The sequence below is a fragment of the Amphibalanus amphitrite genome, unplaced genomic scaffold (assembly GCF_019059575.1).
Source record: "Amphibalanus amphitrite isolate SeventyFive unplaced genomic scaffold, NRLGWU_Aamphi_draft 000066F_arrow, whole genome shotgun sequence".
Lineage (NCBI taxonomy): Eukaryota > Metazoa > Arthropoda > Thecostraca > Balanomorpha > Balanidae > Amphibalanus > Amphibalanus amphitrite.
Genome location: NW_024881562.1, coordinates 237,279 through 260,686, shown reverse-complemented (window position 1 = coordinate 260,686; position 23,408 = coordinate 237,279). Strand labels below are relative to the sequence as shown.

At 46.5% G+C, this 23,408-nt stretch overlaps 1 protein-coding gene across 5 annotated transcripts in view; it reads left to right on the top strand.

Annotated features, from left to right (window-relative positions):
* The window catches only part of LOC122378841 (solute carrier family 15 member 2-like), a 34,986-nt gene extending 14,072 nt beyond the window's left edge, over positions 1 to 20,914 (top strand). For 3 of the 5 annotated variants that reach the window (XM_043360378.1, XM_043360381.1, XM_043360377.1), the window contains exons 2-17: positions 1,438 to 1,490; positions 5,096 to 5,174; positions 11,423 to 11,564; positions 11,829 to 11,915; positions 13,996 to 14,107; positions 14,438 to 14,600; positions 15,251 to 15,333; positions 15,646 to 15,810; positions 16,151 to 16,289; positions 16,634 to 16,743; positions 17,098 to 17,346; positions 17,515 to 17,621; positions 18,146 to 18,280; positions 18,635 to 18,758; positions 19,203 to 19,331; positions 19,778 to 20,914. In XM_043360378.1, coding sequence (XP_043216313.1) covers positions 1,438 to 1,490; positions 5,096 to 5,174; positions 11,423 to 11,564; positions 11,829 to 11,915; positions 13,996 to 14,107; positions 14,438 to 14,600; positions 15,251 to 15,333; positions 15,646 to 15,810; positions 16,151 to 16,289; positions 16,634 to 16,743; positions 17,098 to 17,346; positions 17,515 to 17,621; positions 18,146 to 18,280; positions 18,635 to 18,758; positions 19,203 to 19,331; positions 19,778 to 20,065 — 2,165 coding nt within the window. In that variant the 3' untranslated portion in view covers positions 20,066 to 20,914. Of the gene's footprint in view, positions 1 to 1,437; positions 1,491 to 4,272; positions 4,569 to 5,095; positions 5,175 to 11,422; positions 11,565 to 11,828; positions 11,916 to 13,995; positions 14,108 to 14,437; positions 14,601 to 15,250; positions 15,334 to 15,645; positions 15,811 to 16,150; positions 16,290 to 16,633; positions 16,744 to 17,097; positions 17,347 to 17,514; positions 17,622 to 18,145; positions 18,281 to 18,634; positions 18,759 to 19,202; positions 19,332 to 19,777 lie in introns of those variants that run through there. The other 2 variants (XM_043360380.1, XM_043360379.1) reach the window with 2 other exon arrangements.
* Positions 20,915 to 23,408: the final 2,494 nt, after the last annotated feature.

Genomic DNA, 23,408 nt, shown 5'->3' with positions numbered 1-23,408 from the left:
GTGCCGCCATTTTGACTTTTTCGACCCCTGTGACGTCATCTTTGACCTGACCTGAAAATGACCTTAGTAAAAATTGTAGATTTTGGCCGTGCGTATCCGATGCCGTTTACCGCTTGTCGCTATCTTGCTTCGTTCTCGAGATCTCAGGGGGGGGGCCGAATCGGCCCCCCCCCCGCCAGTTTCTTGTCCCGGCGGAGCCCGCCAGGAATAGGGTTAAGTCAGCTGTGAAAGTGGCTCATTTGGCCCCTATATCTCTGGGTCTGTATATATGTTATACATCTTGCAGCTTCATGCATGGTGTTTGATGCCATTTTAATTTGTTTAATACCATATACATATAATATACCTGAAGTGGTCTATGTTTAATGTCATAAATGTCGCAACAATATGAAACGTTACACCTCAAACATCGATACACACCGATGTGCGATATAATTCTTTTTAACCCGGCGGCCGCTGGGCCTCCGCGCCACCCGCCGGCCGCTGGGGGGGGGCATATAGTTGCCCCCCCTTTACTTCTGCGACGATATCGTCGCAACGCGAAGAGATAGAGAAGTGAAACTTTGCACACATCTTCCTGAAGACCTAGCCGAGGTTGTGTCTAAATTTGGTGTCGATCCCATTTGAAATGACGTCACAGTGACGTCATAAGTGAAATTATAGATTTGCGACTCTCATATTCCTCACGATACATCAGATATATGGGACCGAATATAAAGGGTCGAAGATTGGTCAGAAACCAGATGGAAGTGTAGTTAGATGTTTTAGGATATGACAGCAGGTGCTGTCTAGTTCTTTTACAGTTGAGTTTCATGCTCAGCGTCATCAGAAACGGTCCAAATCGGAAAACGACAAAACTTTATGACGTCACTGTGACGTCATCTTAGGTACTACAACCACCAAACTTTCCTCAAACATTGCCTAGGTATTCATTTGAAGCTATGCCAAGTTTCACGTTCGTAGCTCATCAGGTTTCGGAGATATTTCACAAAACGTAAAGGGGGCAACTTTATGCCCCCCCCCCCCCAGCGGCTCGTGGGTTAATTTTGTTTACCTGAGATCCTCTGGAGGTCATGATGTCGCGACGCTAAACATGAAGATTGCAGTTCACTCCAGTGGCGATGATATTGGAGAAACCCGATCTACTTCATTAATATTGTGTTGTAATACCTACCACAGTTTAAATCAAAACGTGACATCAATACAGTTTATGATAGGTTGACAGTACGTTATATCAATGCATCAATTATATGAATACCGGACGTATTAATAGCTTATATCAATACCTCAAGCCTGGCTGCTTGTGTTATGGAAAAAGGGTCTTGGCCTGGCAAGGGTTAAACATACAGTCAAAGTAGTGTCTTATGGAGAAGTGTCTGTATCCCCACGGCTAACCCTGTCAGCTAATAGAAGTGAGTGTCTCGGTTCTCATTGCAGGGTCACGTCTCCTGCGCCGTTCCGACTCCAGCGATGATGATCTCGACAAAACGGTGAGTGACAACTTTTGACAACAATTCTCTGTGTCTTGTTCTTAATCTTTTTATTCAATATCATTTGGTCATAGCTTTACAGAAGCATGAATTTTCAGCACCTGTTTCTACGCTTGCATAAAGCTCGCTCTCAAAACGTTCTTCCTAGTTGATTCTATCAGACGCGATCAACTCTATCCACCACTCCTCGCCTCCCCCGCGTCTCTCGCGTCTCTCGCCTTGCCGAGTTTTTCGGCAGCGGTGGCAGTTGGCACAGCTTAGATACGGCGCCAGTGTCCGTGGAACGACCACCAACCGGCCCGCCGACCTATACCGACCGACCAACCGACCCGCCGACCTATACCGACCGACCCGCCGGCCGACCGGCCCCGAGCGCTGCTGTCGCAACCACCCGCGCCCTCCGCGAGAAGCTTTCCCCGTTTTTGCTCTGCACCAAAGTCTGTGACTGGCATGATCGAAGCCGTCGGGGGAGAAGCGAGCAGCGGGGTTCGGCGTACATCTTATGTGCAATGCGCACAGAGGCAGCAGCAAGAACCATCTCCTCGTTGGCACAGTCATGCGCCATCGGGTGCGAAGATAGCGCCGGGGAGCGAGGTCAGGTCGTGTCTTTGTGGGGGAGGTTGCGTGTGTGGCTTTTTCCGCCAGCGTGACCTGTCGAGGTGACAAGATAGCCCGGTGATTGGCCCGCTCTATGACGCGCGTAGTAAACGTCTATCGAGCTGCGGGGATCAGCAAGGTATACACTGTCGTGGGCGGCAGGATATGGAAGAATTCAATAGGCTATATGCGCCATCGCATCACAGTTCTCTCCGACGTAATTTCTACCCGAGGAATCAGCTCCAGCAATTGCCCAAGGCGGATGGATGATAACATGGTGTGATATTTCGGAAACCTGAAAACTAGGAAATGACGGGATAAAAAGTCGGACGGATGGTTCCCCTCAACTATCTCGGCCAGCACAACGGTAAAATAAATTAAACATAGCGTCCTTTTGTGATCTCATGGCTTATATTTTATTATAATACAGCATTAAATGCACCAATGCTTTGCGAAAGGCTAAAATAAACGGACTTCGACGTTACCCATCGGTGCCGACATTCAGTTCTTGCTTAAGATGTTGAAGTTTACAGGCCGTCCTTTATTTCTCTTACGGTGTCCCTATCTTTAGTATCACACACTTCTCGCCGCTAAATCCCGACTGGTTCATCCATTATCGTCCACGCTGGATGCTGTTCACCTGACGAGCGTAACAAAATCCGAATTATCTGCACTGCTGCTTCTTTCTTATCTTAATTAGGCCTCTGTACACCTTTATTAAACAATTACACACACCCACATAAGTGCGCACTTTGAACCGGTACCACCTCCGCAGTTTACTAATGAGCGGATACCGACCTTTGCACTGTCCAGTGTCCACCTTGCTGGCCAGTTCCTCGCCGACCTAGCAGGTCGCTCGGTGGGTTCACGTGCACTGCCGGCGGCGCTCGATTGCGTCCTAGTGACGTCACGGTGTGCGTGCCGCGCGTGCGACCGGTCCCGTTGGTCGGGAGGAGGATGACCGGAACTCGAGTGGAGGTCAGTGGCGCGGCGGACCGGGCCGGGCCACCTGGGCTGGTCGGAATGTAGGCAGAGGGAAACGAACGGACGGAAACGATACGGATGGACGGATGGACGGATGGACGGACGGACGGACGGATGGACGGACGGACGGCGAGTCTGACAGGAAAAGGGCGGATGGTAATTGTCACTAAAACGACTTTTTCGCGTCTAAAATGTTTTTCCTGATGGTTATAATTACAGATAAAAAGTACCTACCTTCTAAAATTTCCGAATTGAAAAGTGACCTTAACGTAAAATTAGGTCATACTCCATAATCCCTTAGTCACATGAAAAGACGTGAACTTTAAGAGTAAATAAAGATAAAGGAAGGCGTTGTTAGGTATAAGTAACATTATGTAGCAACGAACCCACAACTCATTGCTTACGCTTTTTTGATATAATAATTGTGTTGAATACCTCCATTGATTTAATTGCTTTACGGTGTGAATTGATTTATTCAGCAACAAGAAAAAACAATTGATACAGATAGATCAGGTACCAAAGCACGGCCACGGATTTAATCGAATCAACCATCCCAGCATTAAAGTCAAGCTTGACACAGTTCACTCATAAATCGATGGCCACAAACAAGACCATGTAATAATTACGTTCACTACAGTCCTCGGCTATCACTCTGGCTCAGCGCAGGAGCCTGAGCGTAGAACAGTGTTCGGGCAGAAGAGACCAATATTAGAAGCAGCGCTGCGGAGTTGGAATTGGAGTCAGAGTCAGAGTCGATCAGAGTCGATAGGTATGATAGGAGTCGGCATTGGAGTCGGGGTTGATTTTGGAAGCTGTAGTCGGAGTCGAAGTCGGAGTCACCGAAAAACCATCGACTTCGCAGAAATGCCAGGGCCGTGGATGGAGTCGGAGCAGGAGTCGGAGTCTGTCGGAGTGGACATTCTGCCCGGAGTCGGAGTCGGAGTAGGAGTTAACAAAAATCCATCGACTCCGCAGCCCCGTAGAAGAGGCGCTCTGAGGAAAGGAGGGAGAACGAGAAGGAGACGGGAAGGGAAAGGAGACAAAGAGGAGAGAAAGACGTGTCTAGCATATGAATGAGAGTAAAAACCTAGACACGCCGAGAAGTGAAGAGAGCAGCGTCGGTGGCGGTGGGGGCGGGTGCTATCAGTCCCCCCCCCCCCCGACTCGCCAATCTGGCCGGCACGGGCACCCGCGGCAGTGGCGGGCCGGTGAAGGGCTGTGGCCCACTCTCCGCCGGTGACCGGTCTTCAGTCGACTCCTGTCGGCCACCACGTTCGGTCGTTCGAGCACCGGCTCAGCAGCGGCAGGTCCGCGAGCTCTCCTCGCCACCGGCACCGGACTGTGGACACTGCGGAAACACCTCACCGGAGAGCGGACACAGCGGACACACAGCGCCGGACAGAGGACACAGCGGACACACAGCACCGGACAGAGGACACCATGACGGTCGAGGCGGACATCGAACAAATGGAGGTGGCTGAGAGGCGAAAGGAGGAGGTAATGATTGATACGACTCGAAGAGTTGGTGGTCTGCAAAGAATTATTCCCGGTGGTTTAGGCATAGAAGCGAGATCGTGCGATCATTGATTGCCCATTTTTAGGCCGTAAATTATGAGTGAGACAATATTGGAAGTCTCGGGAACGAGTCACTTTTTTTAACGTTTCTATTTAAGAGTTCCTAAATAGTCGATGTTAAATTGATGCTAAATGACTGAAAGTAAATTGTAGAATTTGCATTTTAATTGAAAACAAAAATCTGATTTTAATTCCTTTCCTTCATTTGATTCCCGAAATAAGTCCATGCTGGTTTGTAAAAAGGCGCCAAGATGCGAAATCGGGAATAATGCTGTGAAGTTTTTCGTATTTTGTACTAAATCTACACCTGGGAATACCTAACTATTTAGTAATAGTGCCCACATCTTCACATATTCGTAGGCATATAAGTTTGTTACGTACCCTGTCACAAATTACCACTAAATCGTCGGAAGGGACCCGATTCTAATGCTATTTTTGTTCCGTTTCAGAAACACAAATACCCGAAGCCGGTGTTCTTCATCATCGGCAATGAGTTCTGCGAGAGGTTCTCCTTCTATGGCATGAAAGGTAAGTCAACCGCGAATGGCTCCGGTGACAGGTGCATTCGTCGTTCACTGAGTGAAAAAATAAGCAATATCTATTGGATCGCATTCATGATTCATCTCATCGCCAGTTTCGCATGAATACCAGCCCAAGAACGTTTCTATCGTGCTATGAGAATGCTGTGCCGCAATGTCTTGCAGTTTTGCGGCGGAGCATACAACCCAACAATCGCCTGTTTGACTATAGGCATACCGTCAGAACGTTACCTAATGCACGACACTTGCCGATGCACGACACTGCCTTTTTCGTTTCTTTTTTGCCCCCTTCATTTTATTATTTTCTTTTTGTTTTTGATAGTTTCGTTTCGACTTTCATCAGAAGCTCCCGCTTAGTTCCATTCATCTATTGAGTGCGTGCCTGACCGTGTAATCCACCAGTCAACACACGCAGTCTTATCAAACCCAAACGCAGTGCTCGTAAATTCACAGTTCCGATGGGCAATACCGTTCTTCTCAGATATGTAGTTTTACAAGAGGGAGGCCGACAAGCATTGATCAAGTAAACGTCAGAAAGATAACGATCACGCTACCGTTTCGTGACTCAGAAACTTCTGAACCGCCACGCAGAATAAGATCGTTTCTAAGACGTTCTTCGATGAAGTGGTTCAACTTCAATGTGCTTAGCACGTGGAAACACCGGGCCCATTGAACGAAATAGATAGATTCTTCTTTAAAAAGTTTAGATGCTTTAATTATTTACGACAAAAAAGTATACCAGCTTCCTGAGAAATAGGGACTTTTCTAGGGCAATTTTCCTGTTGCGAATCCTAGATTAAAAAATAGAAGTTTTCTCTCGCGATTGGCCGCTTTTTCCGCGCGTTATTCCTGAAAAAAACCGAGGGGGTCGTTTGATTCTCTCTTAAGGAAATAAACGCTTCATGCAGAGCCACAGATGCACGCAGACTATCGTTTGCAAATGCACGCAGACACGCAGACTCCCCCTCGCTCCCCCCCCTGCCGAAGCGAATATGTAAACACGGGCCATTCCGCGGTGTCTGCCGGACTGCAGACAGGCTGTGTTTACTCCACACTCGGGTATATGTATAGTCGCGGGACCAGTGCCCAGTGCAGTGGCCACCAGTGCCGCCCGCCGGCCGCCATGTCGCTGCAGCCTCTCCGGCTGACGGGGCGGCACGTCCTGCTGCTCGCCTGTCTGGTCTCGCTGAGGGTCGGCTCGCCTGCCGCCGAGGGCTGCTACGACGCCGACAGGAACATCAGTCGCGCTCACGGTGAGCAGTGGCTGCTGGCCGACTGCGGCGGAGTGGCCTACTGCAGCTACGGCAACACCTTGCTGTTCTCGTGCCCCATGTCGGCCGGGTGCCGCCGCATCGGCGACGGCGACGCGACGGCCGCCTTCCCGCGCTGCTGCCCGCGCTATGCCTGCGACGCCTGCTACTCGGAGCAGCTGGGACGCCAGTTCAGCCTGGGCAGTCACTGGACCGAGAGTCCGTGCGTGAAGAAATCGTGTCAGCTGGGCTTGGGCACGCTCTACATGGAGGACGAGACGTGCGAGCCGCTGGGTCCACCGCCGTCGCTCGACTGTGAGGTGGTGCTGCAGGACGAATCTCGCGGCGAGTTCCCGCTGTGCTGCGCCCACTACCGGTGCCCGGGCCTGTGCCGGTCCGAGGAGCGCTGGGTGTCGGCCGGCCTCCGCGGGGACAGCTGCCACGAGCAGGCCGGCGACACCAACAGCGGCTCCTGGGGGTTCTGGTGAGCGGCGCAGTCTGCACGGACTCGGAGGGGCGCGATGCTTACCCCGGTTAGGTAAACCGTGCCTACTGTCTGAAATGTACATTAAACAGTATTTGAGCTTGGGTTATGTTCTAATAAAACACATCTGCTTACCGTTTGAACACATTTTATCATGAGATGCACTAAAAACAGTTGTGAGTGAGGCTCAATAACCCATATACTGGGGTTAATGTGGTGTTGTTAAAAATCGAAATAGCGGAAAAGAAATAGCTAGATGATCGTAGATTGTAAATTGGTATGTGCTTCCTTAGGGCTTGCTTTTCAATCAGACGAGGTCAGGGCTTTGGGTCAACTCGCTGAAGAGTGGAATCATGGGCCTTCAGAAAATTCAATTAGGCTACAAACATCAAATTCTAACTTTCATTTCTAGTGAATTGATTTATGATTATATAAGGTTTGCAAGCGAACATTTCATCGTTTGATATTATAATTGATATTCAGTCTACGATCCAGCAGTAAATAGTATTTTTATTAACCGGTTCTTTTATTTCGGTCACATGCCATCCAATCGATCACCGTCGCCTTTGTTTGGGTCTGGGGGCAGCCACCGGGCCGGCTAGCACCGGTGTAAACCCGGCTCCACGTGACATACACCCGGGAGCTCCACCACTCCCCAAGGCCGGATCCCGCCGTGATGGCCTTGACACAGCATCTTTTATAACGTCGCGTCACTTATAACTGGTTTGCGATTTGGGTCATCTCCCGGCACCATGAGGACCATGAAAGAGCAGATGGAATTGGGCGCAGCTCTTTCTTTGGCTCGGATAATCGTGTCTAAATGGGTCAATGTCAGGTTTATGTTTTGTGTGATATGTCTATTTTTTAAGATCGCTTATCCTCATGGAAGTTGTGGATTGTGGTAGTTTTACCCGTGGTTTAAAAGTTTGTATCAGCAAGAGCAACAGAGCTCACACGCTATGGTTATTTTCAAAAGTGAACAATTACTCTCCAGTAACAGCGCAAATGCCTTTGTCATCGCCTCGCCATTTGATGCAGATAGAAATTGCAAAGTGTAACAATGCAATGACGGTGCAAAATCGCAATATTATTTTTCTATTCATGGAAGTGTGTGGTTAATTAGGAAAGCATTTTGCTATCTCGTTCCAAGATACCCAGTACCTCCTCACGAGTTGCACATAATCTCATTGATGAGCCTCCGTCACCTGGCGCTTTTGTATCGCTGCTAAACCACAGCCACTGCCGTTACGCAAAACATCATCACCCGCCAAATTACCCCTTGTCCTGCTCCACTTAGAAGCCATCGACGGGGCGCCCTCGCCTTTCTCAATGTTGCTCGAGGCACCCCGCGACCCCGTACCCCCACCCCGTCCGGCCCCGCCCGACTGGCACTGTTGTGAGGCCCGGCCAGGACCGCAGCGGCTGGCGGTCAAGTTCAACACCATGGCCACTACGCCGAGTACTTTTACTTTTGTCGCGGGGCCTCTGCGCTGAGATGTGACAAGGTCGCCGGCCGGCAGGGGTTGAGGTCGGCCCGTTATACCATGCTGACTTGTGTGATTGTAGTTGAATGAATAAGGGCCGCACGATCGGCTCAGGAGGGGGGGGGGGGGGCGTGTCGGAGTGATGCTGCGATGGTGATGGCTGTAAATATTTTCTTCTTATATCTGTGTGAACAGACATTGCAACCGAATCAGACCCGATCAAGTGACATTCTCAACTGCTCATTGAGAGCTGAGAGAAAAAATACCTATTGCCAGTTCTTCTAAGCAGTTTCTTCATTTCTCCTATACGTAGGCCGTGGGTACCTACCTCACCCAGTATGCATGGATTAATATTTCTATTGCACTCTTTTCCTGGAAAAACTGCTTCAGTTGGCTTCTTGACAGTCAATCATATTCGTATCCTCCAAGCTTTCGCAAGTAAGTTTCACTGACCTTTGAGCTTTATCCGACTGCCGTTCGGATTAGCATATCATCTGTTAGACACTATGGAAAGTTCGTTTGCAAAATCTTAAACTGAAAGATATTTCGCCCGTAACCATCATCAAATGACAGATTTCTACATTCGGTATGGATCGTTTCACAACCACGCTGCATTTCGGTTTCTCTCATCTCGCCGACAGAAGACATCTCTGCGCTGAGCGCGGTGCAATTTATTCTTACCGAGTTTCTATTCACACAATCGTGCAGACTGCAGATATATGTGTAGGAGACAAGGGGATGAAGCGAGTGTGTTCCACTTACATGGGGAGATATCTGCTTAAATATGAAGCATGTTACGCACGCAGAAAATGGTTTGCCAGTCGGAAGACAGAGGATCAAGTGAGAGAGTAGACAGTTTGAGTTGAGCTAATCCTGCAAAGGAGAAGAAAATCATGTTGTAAAAACTGCATTGTTGCTTGCCGGGTTGTTGCCTGCAGTGGAAAACTGATGGTTTGGTTCAACTGATGTTTCTGTAATTCGAAATGAAGTGTGATCACAGCACATCAGGTGAATCGTTTCCCTAAATAAAACGCGAAGTTTTACTGTGAACATTGCTCTGTCTTTGTTCTGACTGTCTGTGTGTTATCACTTGATGATCCAAGCTGTATTTTGATTTGCACGAGGCTGGCCGAGTAACCATATCTGCAGTGCAGATAGTTGCTTGGGCGGCTTTGTATGTTGTCACTTTAGAACTGGATTTCGACACAACTCACAATCTGAGATCTAAAGCACAGGCGGAAGGCCTCTCAAACACTATCTGTCGCTATACTTCGAACCGGTTCGCATTTTATGTGCGCAGCAGAAATGGACTATCAAAGTGAGGAGCTTTTTGGTTAAAATGTTTATCACTTATAATATAAATACGTCCACATGGTTGTGATGATACAACCTAATTACGATCGTGTTAAATGGTCATGAAAAAGTATGCCATAGGATAAACAATGATCTGCGATTGGACAATTTCATTTCCTTCTGATTATATTTTGTGCTAAGAGCGTGATATTTAGAAAATCGTATTTAATTAACAAAACCTCACTTTTCCAGATGCTCAAAACGACAGATTTACCTCATTGATATGATAATGAACCAATCGCAGACACAGGAACACAATTGCGTCACTCTCCTCACGTTTTTCACAATGTGTGCATAGCCTTGAATAATAATCAGACACCGTCAGGTAATATGAAAACTGCTTCTTCACTCTTCCACCCGTCTCTTCTTTCATTTCATCAAAGTCAAGTGGAGATCAAACAATCAAGCAAGTGCTCGAAAAACCCTTCGACATAACATTCACCAGCTCTTAAAATATTTCCAAATCTATGCAAGACGGTCGTATTCAGCCATTTGTTCTCCCGTGCTGTTATTTGATGTATGTTTGTATTTATTATTGTAATAATTGCCTGTGCATGCTCACTTGCTATAAGTAAGCGACAGCGTTCAACGGTCAAAGACCGAGAGTAATCTGCTGGTGCAGTGCACGGGTGATATTGAACCCGGAACACCACTCCCTAAACATCATGCATGCGATTATTTCTAGCTGGTCGGCGCTTAACAACATGCATGAACTCATGTACCCCGATCATATATGTAATTGCCGCAAGCATATTTCATCCAAGTCATTCTGCTCAAAAAACGAAAACATGAGGAAATATATTGTAAAAAAAACACATTTATCATTTATTAACCCGCACCGTAGACAGTGTTTACAATTGCTTCATGAGCAAAGAGAGAAAATTATCAGATTTCGTGTAACTGAATTGTTAAACGTCTAGCTGATTAACAAACTGTTAAACATCTATAATAGTAGACATTTCGTGTAGTCTGAAATACGTCGTATTTTTACATAAAATGTATTTTTACCTTTACGAGTAAGCGCTCGAAAGAGATCGGCGGTACGGGTACATATATTAAATTCTCCTGTGTTCCCATATTTTTGATTTGCTATAAGTTTACTAACTAACTCCGTCTGTTTTATATATTATGTATTAAACCGCGAGTAGGTAGAACAAATCTTTTAAACGTCTCGCTTATCGGCTCGACGTTTAAAAGATTTTTCTACCTACGAGCGGTTTAATAATTTTATCCCGTACCGCCGATATCGTTCGGGCGCTTAAAGGTAAAAAGTACACTTTATATAAAAAATACGACATATTTCAGTCTAGACGAAATGTCTACTGGAAGTTTAACAGGTTGTTAATCGCTCAGACGTTTAACCAACGTTTAACAAATCAGTGTAACGACATCTCTGATAATTTCTCTATTTGCACGTGAATCAATTGTAAACACTGTCTACGGTGCGGGATAATATCGTATTACCGGTGTTACATTCCTCTTGTGAACTATTGAATTGAACTATTGAATTGAATTGAACTATATTGAACTATTGATTGTTTGGAAACAGTAAATAATGCAGCTCAATTTGCATTATTCAGAAATATGAAAGATGCATGGGGCATCATTTTCCAGTCGTTTCCCTGCACTAGTCTAACGACTACCCGTCTGTGTCTCTCTTGTGCAGCCATCCTGACCATCTACCTGCGGAATGAGCTCGGTTACTCGGACGACGCTGCCACCGTGGTCTACCACACCTTCAACATGTTCTGCTACTTCACGCCGATCCTGGGAGCCATCCTCGCCGACACGCTGCTCGGAAAGTTCAAGTGCGTTTGGTGAATGCAATGCCTGTGGCGTGTGTTTGTGCTCACTGCAATTTAAAGAAGCAATTATGAAATTACGAAAATATTGGAAAGTTTTGTTCCTGAAATTTTGACACGTTGTTGATGTCTTGTTTTCTGAAGCTGCTTTTGTTTGTTTTTTAATCGCACAATTTTGTTTTCATACTGCTACGAATAGAAGCTCATTACTACTGAATTACCTTATTTGTCATCATCTTCTCCAGCTGAATCATCAAATTCATATTTCAGGACCATCTTCTACATCTCGATCGTCTACTGTATTGGCAACATCCTGCTCTCGCTGGCCGCCACCCCACCGCTGTACTTCCCTCAAACGTGAGTGACATCACCTTCTCCATTGTGTTTACACACGCTGGGGACGACTCTCTGCACCCTGCACCCTCCTGGTATAGTATGGCAAGGGAGTATAGGATGACGACACCGCCCGGCGGCAGGCGGCCCTGCACACAGACTAGACATCATCAACAGAAACAGTTACGGCAGCGGCTCACGCTAGTCAGCTGAAACACTTTCTAACTAGGGAGCGGTGCTCTGAATGGGTTCTGGAACGGTGAGCGATTACCCAACCAGGCGGCGTAAACTTAACTGTTATAAAGCTTGGAATAAATACCTACACATGGTTGCTCTGATGTCTCCTTGTCCGGTATGATTACAATGACTCAATAGTCAATATGCTACGTTTCATTGCTACCTTTGCATAATCGCATTTTCAGCTGCTATCAACATTGTCACTTTTAACGTCACCAGACATCCATTTGGCAATAATCATTGAACATGTATGAGATAAAAGGAGCAAATACCACTTATCTCGTATTACACAAGACTCGATGAATTACGATCGCCACTTGATAACTCTCCGAAGAACAGTCATGCTTCAAACAAGAACGTGGATATATGACATGGTTTTAGCGCCAATACCTACCATGCTATCGGACAAGGTTGGATTCCAAGGCACAGCGATTACTTATCGTAAGGATAAACATCAACAATGGGCGACCTTGCGAAATCCATGTCGCAGTTCACAAGTCATGTGCTTTTAAAGAGACGATTTCTAAGCTCAACAAGGTCGTGAAGAATTACCACTCTCAAGGAGATGGGCATTACCAATTGTTTGCAGAAGCTCTTCTCGGCCTATGCGGTAAATTACCAAGCGTTCTGTACTTCTGTCCTTTCTTTGTCATGCTTTCAACGCGACCTACCGCTGAGCACTGAGCAGTATGCCGTATGCGCCAACCCACATGCATCTACCGTAACCTGTACACCTGTAGAAATAAGCAGCGTTATTTCAGCGTCATCTGTCAGTGCAGTTTCACATGAACAAACAGTAGCCTCCACCGCGTATCCCGTTGCCTTTGGCACAGAGACGTACGAAATTGATATTGACATGCTGTCCCGGAGCACATCCTAGTAGTGCGGCGCAGCATATGTAGGGTATCGTGTCTTTTCTCCACACAAGCATTGGGGCAATAGGGAATTGCCACTTCTGTTTCTTAGAATGGCGTTCGATATCAGTATCCTACAAATGCAACCACACTTCAAAGCTGTTCAGCAATCATGTTTGATGAAACGCTTGCCACACAGTCAAGATACTGGTGCTTCAAATTTCCACCTTTGCCATCCGCAGAAGTATTTTCACAGGATATCACAGTTATGTGGTAACGCGGGAGTTACCAGCATGAGCTCTGAAATATATCGATAAAGTAGTTCTCAAAGCGGCCCCTTTCTATAGGTACGACTGACTGAAATTAGTGTGAAGATACAAACACGAATTGGTGGCAATAAAATCCGGTTAAAACATAATGGTCATGCTACTTTTATTGTAACTTATGATAAAAATTATATGTGACGATTATTAATTTTGTACAACCCATCTTATTGACACTATCATGCTAAAGTAACACTTTGTATCCGCATGATCTCTGTTACAATATTTGTGGCATGCGATTCATTTATCTCACGACGACATGCGCAATTCAACGATCATACATGTGAGGAAATGCATGTCCAGTCTCGGCCGCCGAAGCGCAATCTCTACGAATGGTGAGACGGCTGCGCTGCACCGAGTTTGCCTACTGTTGACAGCCGCGTGTGCCGTGTTCTGTGTTTGTGTGCGCATACATACACAGCTACAAAAACCTGCCCAACTGGCAAAGGCGGCTGCCCTTGAGAGTGGCTGCACCATAGACCAGTTGAGTCGGTGCTACAAAATGAGACATCTCTCGTTTCACATCGTCTTATTCGGTGATTGTTTTGTTGTTACCGCACGCCCCTATGATAAGTGCTCGTGCTTTTGTAGAGCCTCAGCCTCAGTGTCAGTGGTTGGCCACCGACCGTCGTTACTGGCCTGCTGTCGTTACAGTTTGAGTCACTGACACTCATTTCTGCGCTTTTACAGTGAGATCAGTATCCTGGGTCTGGCGCTGATCGCTCTCGGCACAGGAGGTATCAAACCGTGCGTTTCGGCCTTCGGAGGAGATCAGTTCGTGCTGCCCCAGCAGGAGCTGCAGGTATTGAGCGACTATGTTAATTGAATGACTGACTGCATACGAAACCATGCAAAGGAGATATCGAAGCCGAAATATGGCTCCCATTGATTATGTGTATTCGTTTTGAGGCACATAAGATGAACGCAAATTTTAGGTCGCAAATTTTTGTATTAAGTTCGGTGTCTTGCAATTAGAAAAAAAGACTTGCAAAAAAAAAGAAAGAAAAAAGCTATAATTGAATCCTTTACCAGAAATAAATAACAACTTAAAATCAGATGCTCTCCGCCTTTCTTGAGAGTTCCACCTACACCTCCATCTCTCCACTCACACCCATCGCTCTTCTACCCTCAGCTTCAGCAGTTCTTCTCCATCTTCTACTTCGCCATCAACGCCGGCAGCCTCATCTCCACGGTGCTGACCCCGATCCTGCGGAACGACGTGCACTGCTTCGGTAGTGACAGCTGCTACCCGCTGGCGTTCGGCGTGCCGGCAGTGCTCATGATCGTCGCTCTCAGTGAGTGCACAATGAATGGATGGATGATGATACGTTCATTCATTCATTCATTCATTCATTCATTCATTCATTCATTCATTCATTCATTCATTCAATCATTCATTCATTCATTCATTCATTCATTCATTCATTTTTCGTTCGTTCGTTCGTTCGTTCGTTCGCTCGTTCGTTCGTTTGTTCTTTCGTTCGTTCGTTCGTTCGTTTGTTCTTTCGTTCGTTCGTTTGTTCTTTCGTTCGGTCGTTCGTTCGTTCGTTCGTTCGGTCGTTCGTTCGTTCGTTCACTCGCTCGCTCGTTTGTTCACTAATTCATTCGTTGGTTTCTTTGTCCATTCATTTATTCGTTTGTTCCTTCGTTCATTCATTCATTCATTCATTCATTCATTCATTCATTCATTCATTCATTCATTCATTCATTCATTCATTCATTCATTCATTCATTCATTCATTCATTCAAATGACTTTCAGTACCTACCTTTCAGAGTTTAGTTGGCTAAATATGTCAAAATTGCATATTGAATGATTCGTGAACAACCGATCATGATGCTGGCAAGACAACTCGGCCCTATCAGTAACAAATAGAAGATTACTGGATGCGACATGCCTCAAACAGTACCTCTCAGGATGTTGACAGTGCTGCCATCCGTTTACAGTTCTGTTCTTGATTGGCAAGCCTTGGTACAAGTGCACCCCGCCGCAAGGAAACGTCATTCTGGAGGTCGGAGGTGTCATTACGGTACGTAATATTCAAACAGATTTCAACTACCGATATGATGCACATGCAGCTAGCTTCCATAGAAGCAGAGTCAGAATTTTGTCCCTTGATAGGTATATTGCGTGTTTGTTCAAAGTTCCGAGAGTTTTCGCACTAATAAGATGTCGCAGTCTTCACAAAGGACTAGGGATTGAATCCCAAGATTGCTTTTTGCGTAAGTCGACTGACATCCAATGCATAGCCAAATATATAAAATAATACCCCTGAGAACAAGGGGCTATCCTCTGATGCAGCATCACACCTTAAGACTACCTTATCCCTTTCCGTTCACAGCATGCCGTCAGTAAGAAGGTGACGTCATCTGATAAGCGCGACCACTGGCTGGACCATGCCGACGACAAGTACAGCCAGAAGCTGATTGCTGATGTGAAGGCGGTGCTTAGCGTGCTCTTCCTCTACATTCCGATTCCGATCTTCTGGGCGCTCTTCGACCAACAGGTGGGCACATCATAAAGATTAATGGAAAAGGAAGCTGCTGATGGAGACCGTGTTGCTGCTGTTGTTGGTGTTGCTGCTGATTTTTGTTTTGTTGATATTTTTGTTGGGGTGTCGAATTTGTATCTTTATATATTTGGAAACAGTTAATCAATCATCGTACCAATTTCATTGCAATCATTCCTAGTCCTTATTATATACGGCCTTGGTCCTACCCACGTCTTGTTGTACTGATACTTAAGATAACAGAACGGTATATGCTAGTCGACCATTTTGCCTTGCTCCTTGTGCTGTGACCGAAGTCAGTATCCTAAACCGCTCGCCGCCGTCTGTTGCCGCGCAGGGCTCCCGCTGGACGCTGCAGGCCACCCAGATGAACGGCGAGGTGGGCAGCTGGCTGGTGCTGCCCGACCAGATCCAAGTGGTCAACCCGCTGCTCATCCTGGCGCTCATACCCTGCTTCCAGACATTCATCTACCCTGGTATGTTAACGTGGACCTACCTGCCGGACCGGAATGGCTGTATTAGAAGGGTGAAAGTTAGAGACGCTAGGACATCATGAACAAAGCTGGTAGAACCAATTGTAAGGATCCTGGCTAGGAATAAGGACTAGGATCTAGGGATAGTGTGTTGGATAAAGGAGTACAAATTTTTCTGTCGCATATGTGACGTAACTATGAAAGAGCGCCATTGACGTATGCTGATACGTTATTGGGAATTCGATTTTCTTCAGCATTGACTACAGGTCATTCTTCTGTGATTGATAAACATTTCAAGCGATCCATGTTTCTTCGCGCCCCTGACACATAATTGTCGTGTGTCTCAGCGTTCTCCAAGTGTAACCTACTGAAGAAGCCCCTACAGAGGATGGGAGTCGGCGGCATGCTGGCCGTGCTCTCGTTCATTCTTGCCGGACTCGTCGAACTCAAACTGGAGGTGAGTCGGACAGCCAGCGGAGCTGTGAGCGTCACGGAACGTTTCCAAATACCGCTCTTATCGTCAGGTTCTTGGGCCTTGGCGAATGCTTAGATAGGTGATAGCATGATGCTACCTTACATGTTAAGCTTTTGTTGATGAGTTGGACTCTGAGACTCACGCTAGACATTTGGATTACGCCATACGATCTACAAATAGTCCGGATTACGCCCTACGGTCTACAAATGGTCCGTGCTGCTGAGACAGCACAGTCCCAGGCTTACGTTGTGTTCGATGTTTTCGGCTCTTCTGCACTTCACTAGCAGACTCGCTAGTGTCCTTCGCTGACGCCGTGCTGCACTCTCTATCCCACAGAGTCAGCAGCCCGTGCTGCCCGACCCCGGCATGGCTCACCTCCGCATCGTCAACTCGCTCCCGTGCAGCGCGACCGTAACGCCATCTTGGCAGTCGGAGCCGCTGGTGCTGCCCTCTATGGAGATCCACCGCTTCATCGTGTCCTCTGAGACGGAGAAACTGCGAGTGGACTTTTCTGTTGGCGACTGTGCGGGTACGACTCTGAACGTGAAACAAGGCAGCCAGGAACTGGTGGTCCGGAACATGAAGGTGAGCTCTTAGTCTGCCGATAGTTGTAGTTTTCGTGGTCAACCTGCACGAAAAGTCTGCCCGACTAGTGTTTGACTCGCTAGGGGGAAACTGATATATCCGTGGTGATGACGTTTTTTGAAGGGCGATATGCATTCATACTGACCATTACCGTCGCTACGTTTTCAGTCCTCCACTTCGATGCTGCTGAACTCTTTTGGAACGCTGCAATTGCTTCAAACTGAACATCTGGACGACCTCCACAAGGATCTCGAGAAGGGATATCCCAAGCTCAAGTAAGCTGACAGCGGAGTTAAGCCCATGACACTCTTTTAAGCCATAAATGCTGCTAAAAAAAATTATTGCAGTCTTCGATTACGTAGACCTTCGCGGTCCGCTCCATGCATCCATGCACCAGCTGCACTAGCACGGCTTGTTTCTTATCTAGTGCTGCGGTGCAGCATAACTTCAGGGGTTGACCGCTAGCGACATCTATTATCGAAAGCATAAGCAGCCCAGTGTGTAGTGCGGCACAGACTACCTTCAGGCGCTACCCCTGGCGCCATCTATGATGCGATACTGTAACGATACACTGCGGTACGGTTAATGTAGTTTTTTTTTTTATAATATCACGATATCGTGATACGATTTGGTTGGTGACTTTGGGTTTGGGCGGGCACGGACTAGATATAGCTCATCTCACCATTCATTAATGCGAGGCTTCGCTGGAATGTATGACCTGCTGTACCATGGCACGTCACATACTGAAGGCATGGATGACTCACGAGCTGCTCTAACCGGTGCTGTTTTTCGCTCACAGGGTGTTGTACAGCATGCCTGGCGTGAGCAACGGCAGCACAATCCGCATGACGGGCAACCCCGAGAACACAGTCACTTTCAAAACGGGCGCCTCGAACTTCGGAGACACCGAGTATCAAATAGTCTACCCGGAAGAGTGAGTAAACAAGCCTGAGTAAAGCTGGGGGATTTAGCCGTTTTGCAAACGTTTATTTTTCGGCTTTCCATTTCCAGCGGTCATTCATGATCCAAGGCATTGGAATTGCAATAGGGTTTTACATGATATTTTTAGTCTGTATTATGCATTTGATGATGATTCGTGGATTTCATTATTTTGTTTTTTTTCCGAGGATAAACCTTTCTAGATGATTCACATATCACGACACATGGCAGCGTAGCTATGTCCTTTGTGACCCGTAAATCCTTTTAATTGTAAAAAAACATCACCCCGCGATGACTGGTCCATCCATCCCTCCCTCTCACTGACAAACCTCGCCCCCTCTGCCCCCAGGTACAAGGTGTTCCTGCCGCGCGCCTCTGGTGAGATCAGCGATGACCCGGTGACCTCTGACCTCTACCCGCGTCTCGGCGGTTCCTACTCACTGCTGGTCGTGCGGGACGAGCAGGGACACGAGGTGAGAATACGTGGGAGAGGGGAGGGAAAAGGGGAGGAAAAGAATTGTGAGAGGAGTGAAGAGGACAGGGAGAGGGCAGCGGAAGATGATGTAATCGTAGGAGGAATTATATCAAGTCCATGTCTGCTATAGCTCCATGTCTGCCATGCCTCATCTAGAAGAGTGTGAGTGAATGGTATTGATGCTTACATCTTTCTGCTTATTAGACAATACCGCTAAATGATATCGGCATTCATTGACAGATGAGGATGACATTTGACATAGATAACATGATTCATGTTATCTATGCATTTGATATTTAATATTTCATCCACGTTTCTTTAGAAGTCTAGGAAGAAGCAATCGCTTCCTGGAATTTGATGTTACCACGTTTTTTTTCGATTGTAGTTTCGGCTGAAACTGTTCCATGCCATTGACCATGTTCCCGTCCTATGTGTGTTTCAGTTCCAGAAGATGTTTACGCTGACGGAGCCCAACTCCGTGCATATGTTCTGGCTCATCCCGCAGTACTTTGTCATCACCGTGGGTGAGGTGATGTTCTCTATCACCGGACTCGAGTTCTCGTTCACTCAGGTAAGAGCTGATGGGCCTGTGTGTTAGGAATTTAGGAAAATAGAAATTTCTGGGAACAATCGCTTTTATAATGATGTGTTGTTTACTTGATTTTAACTGTCATTAAACAAACGTTTTAATAGATAATAGACATAACTAGATGTGTAAAAATAGCACCACGTTACTTGTTTTCTCATTCACTAACATCCGGCTTCCATTGGAAGCTACGCGAGTAAGAACTGAATGCGCAATAAAAGCGGATTGTGGATTGAGCGTTGGCCCCAAAGCCTTATATTATGTATATTTACTGCAGCATATATCAGGAGTAAATCATGTCTGTAATCCTCTCTCGTGATGTGCAACTTTTCACATGTTTTCTCAGCATAGCATTAATCCTGCACGGTTCGCCGCTAGGCAGTGTCAGTGCAGTGAGTGTTCAATCCTGACCCATGTTCTCGCCCCCGCAGGCTCCCGTACAGATGAAGTCCGTCCTCCAGGCCGCCTGGCTACTTACCGTCTCATTCGGAAACCTGCTCGACGTCGTCATCGTCGAAATGGAAGTATCCGACAAACAGTCACACGAGTTCTTCTTCTTCGCCGCCCTCATGTTCCTGGACATGCTTCTCTTCTGTTTCCTGGCTTACCGCTACAAGTACGTCGAAGACAAGGTGGAAGATGAGCTCAGACCAGAAAAACCCGAGCAGTTTGGCCTTGACAACACGGCTTACAATGAAGACGAATCTACTAAAATGTAAAAGGGGAGGTCACATCGCTCACAGTGCCATTGTCAAAGCGTGCGGGCGGTCTGAATCGTCCTGAATCACGCGGTGCCATGTCAAAACTGGACGAGTTCACTCAGGTGCCGAGACGGGGGAGGAACCATAGAGCCTCTCAGAGTGACAAGACAGTTTAGTGTATGCCTACTTTGTGCCTGCATCCACTCTGAGGTATAAATCAGTGGAAATCGGCGACACCTATTGACACTTATCGGCAGCTGGGTGAGAGAGCGGCGGGGGTCGAAGCCTGATGAGTGAGGTCTGCCTCCTCAGAGACCTGCTGGAGTATAGCAGCGGAGCTGAGCCCAGCCGGTGCTCCTGAATCAGCGATTACTGTGATATACGATTACGTACGCGGACCATTCCGCCAAAACTTCCTAATTTGCGATCATTTTTAATGCAGCAGGCGTTTTTGTCGTGTTTTAGATATACACTTAAGCACTTATATACGCCAGAAAACGCTATTCTTCCAACGGAATACATGACCAAGTTGATATTAGATGGTGCGATACCAATCGTCAGCTAACTCACTCTCTTTTAATGCCCGTTTGATTTAAAAGACAGGATCACTGATTTCAGAAAGACCGAATTTGAATGAGCGTATTTGTGTACCTGTATTGTGCAATTGTTTCACCAGCTGGCAGCTATCTGATCCAACCAATCAAATGTGTTTCGTATATGTGAGGTGCTCGCGAGGGACACGTCTTTGTAGTAGACTGAAGTCTCGTCTCTATAGTACCATGACAGCGTGAATGCAGTACAAGGAGGACGTGTGAAGGTGTTTTGTGCTCCGCTTCGACCATTCCAATAATAAATATCTATCGACAAGTTCAGTTTTAAGCACTACAATGTGATGGAACGATACGAGATCACAAAATCATGCGACGAATAAGTGAAACTTTATCTACAAAGTCCATTTTGTAATCACTATGGCAAGGAAGGAGACAAAATCCGTCGAACAGTTTTATTTTGTAACGGAGTCTGCAAATTATCAAAATGACGCAAAACTGATGCCTTGAATGAATTATAGGCGCCGAACAGTTTGCTAAAAGACTACTACATAGACATTTATTAATGGTCTGCATCGCATACGCTCGACAACTTTTTTAACGTTCATAAAAAGTATCTTTAGTTATGAACGTCGTTACTGTTTCTCAATTCATAGCCGAATGTTAAAAAATTATTTCATCTACTTGTGGTTGTCATCTACCATTTGGTACTCCTGACTGAGAGCTTCGCAGAAGAAAGGAGCGTGTTGCCCATGGCGAGACGAAGCCGATGATACCCAATTTTAACCCTCGCCCCGTTGGGGGGGCCATTTTGGCCCCCCCCCTGTGGTTTTTTCCTGAATAGCAAGAAAACGGCGGCGCGCAGCGCCGCCAAATTTTCAGTACCTTCCCGGGCATCAATTTGACACCTTCACACAAAATTTCAAGTCTTAGGTCACCTTAGGTCAGGAGTTATTGAGGTCAAACTGAGGTCATGTTCGAGCAAAAATGAGCAAAAAAACATGCAATCTTGAAACGCTCACCAAATCTACAGTTATCAAGCAATTTCAAAGTTCTTTATATTGTCTAGTAAACAAAAAGTGGCGCTACAAAACTGCTATCTCGGATTTTCAAAATTTTTGGTTTTTGACCAAAAAAATCAAAAAATTGTTTTTTTTTTTGAAAAACTAAGAAAAATCCAAACATTTTCCGAATTTCGAAAAAAACGGGAATATATGTGATAGTTCCACCGCTCTTCTATATACATACCAAATTTCAGATCGATATCTCGTTTTTTGGCCAAGTTATAGCGAAAAAACTGTTCAAAAATGATGACGTCAAATTTTGAACTCAATTTTTAGCGATTTTAGACCACGTACGGCAAAACAAAGACCACCATTGAACTCCCCGTGACGAGCTGCATCGATTGGATACCCATTTTATGCAAAAATATCAACTTTGAAATTTGACCTAATTTGACCTGACCTTGACCTGACCTTGACCTGACCTTGACCAAAACGTGACCTAAGCTGGCCCCAAAGGCTGCCTGACCCACATAATCGCATTTGTCATGTAAAATGGACCATAAAACGTATCACACGACACTTTCATATTGTGACCCCCACGTGACCTGACCTCTGTGACCTGACCTGGTATCAGTGACCTCAAATAGCAAACTATGTGTTTGAAGAACATTTCCCCATCGATGATTTTCAATGCAATGCATTTTACTCGATTTTACAACGCATTTCTTGAAATGCCTGTAAACGGTGAAAATTGGACCTTTGACCTGACCTGTGACGTCATCGGTTTGACCTAGGTCAATAGAATTGGGTCACAAGGTAGTTCCCCGATGGGACTATCCAACGCCGTTTACCGCTTGTCGCTATGTTGCGTGGTTCTCGAGATCTAAGGGGGGGGGGGCCAAAATTGCCCCCCCCCAACCGGGCGCGTTGCTCGGCAGAGCCCAACGGGGCGCGGGTTAAGGTCCTAGGTCATTGGTTGACCTTCCAGGTCAGGTCAATGACCCAAAAGTCGGGAAAATCGGAACCTGCTAGAACTTCGTAAAGAGAAGCTGTCATGTTTTTTCGGGTGCTGATCACGAATGTCATGTTAATTTTGATCACAGATGATGTCTTAATGCATTTGGACCAAGTCGGGTCAGGTCAGGCCAGGTCAACCAGTATGCGTCTTGCCGGCTATCCATAGTAGGTGTAGGCCACCAATGACGGCGTCGTAACATGTTAAGAAGGCACTAAAACTACTTCGTAAATGTTCAAATGGACGCTAAATTCGAAATCAGCTCCAAAAAAAAAACTACCCTAGAAACATGTAAAACTCGAAAAAATGAACCAATGTCATCAAAGGTTAATTACCTTGACCTAAACTTCACGTGACCTTGACACGTACCGTAATGCGTGGGCCCAATATCATTTCACATGTTTGAAAGGTTACAACCACAAAAATACTGAAAACGCGCGGACAATGTGAGCTGACATGCCTACTCAGAATCGCAATTCCGGCCAAACATGGTCTCGAGAAATAGGAGGTCACAGGTCAAAGGTAATTTGGGTCAGGGTCATGAAGTTTTCAGAGTAACTAGGTGTAAAATTGATTAACCCGAGCGTATTGAAAGTTTTGTCGCGATCGGCCGCTTTTTACGCGAGCTATTCGCGAAAAACCGAGGTGAGGTCCGTTCGACCCCCTCCCCCTTATACGGGCTAGTAGGGTTATATAAAACAGGCTTACATATTAACCCTCGCCCTGGCAGGGCATTTTTCATAACACGGCCTGGCAGGGGGGGGGTCGATGCGACCCCCCCCCTCGCGATTGGC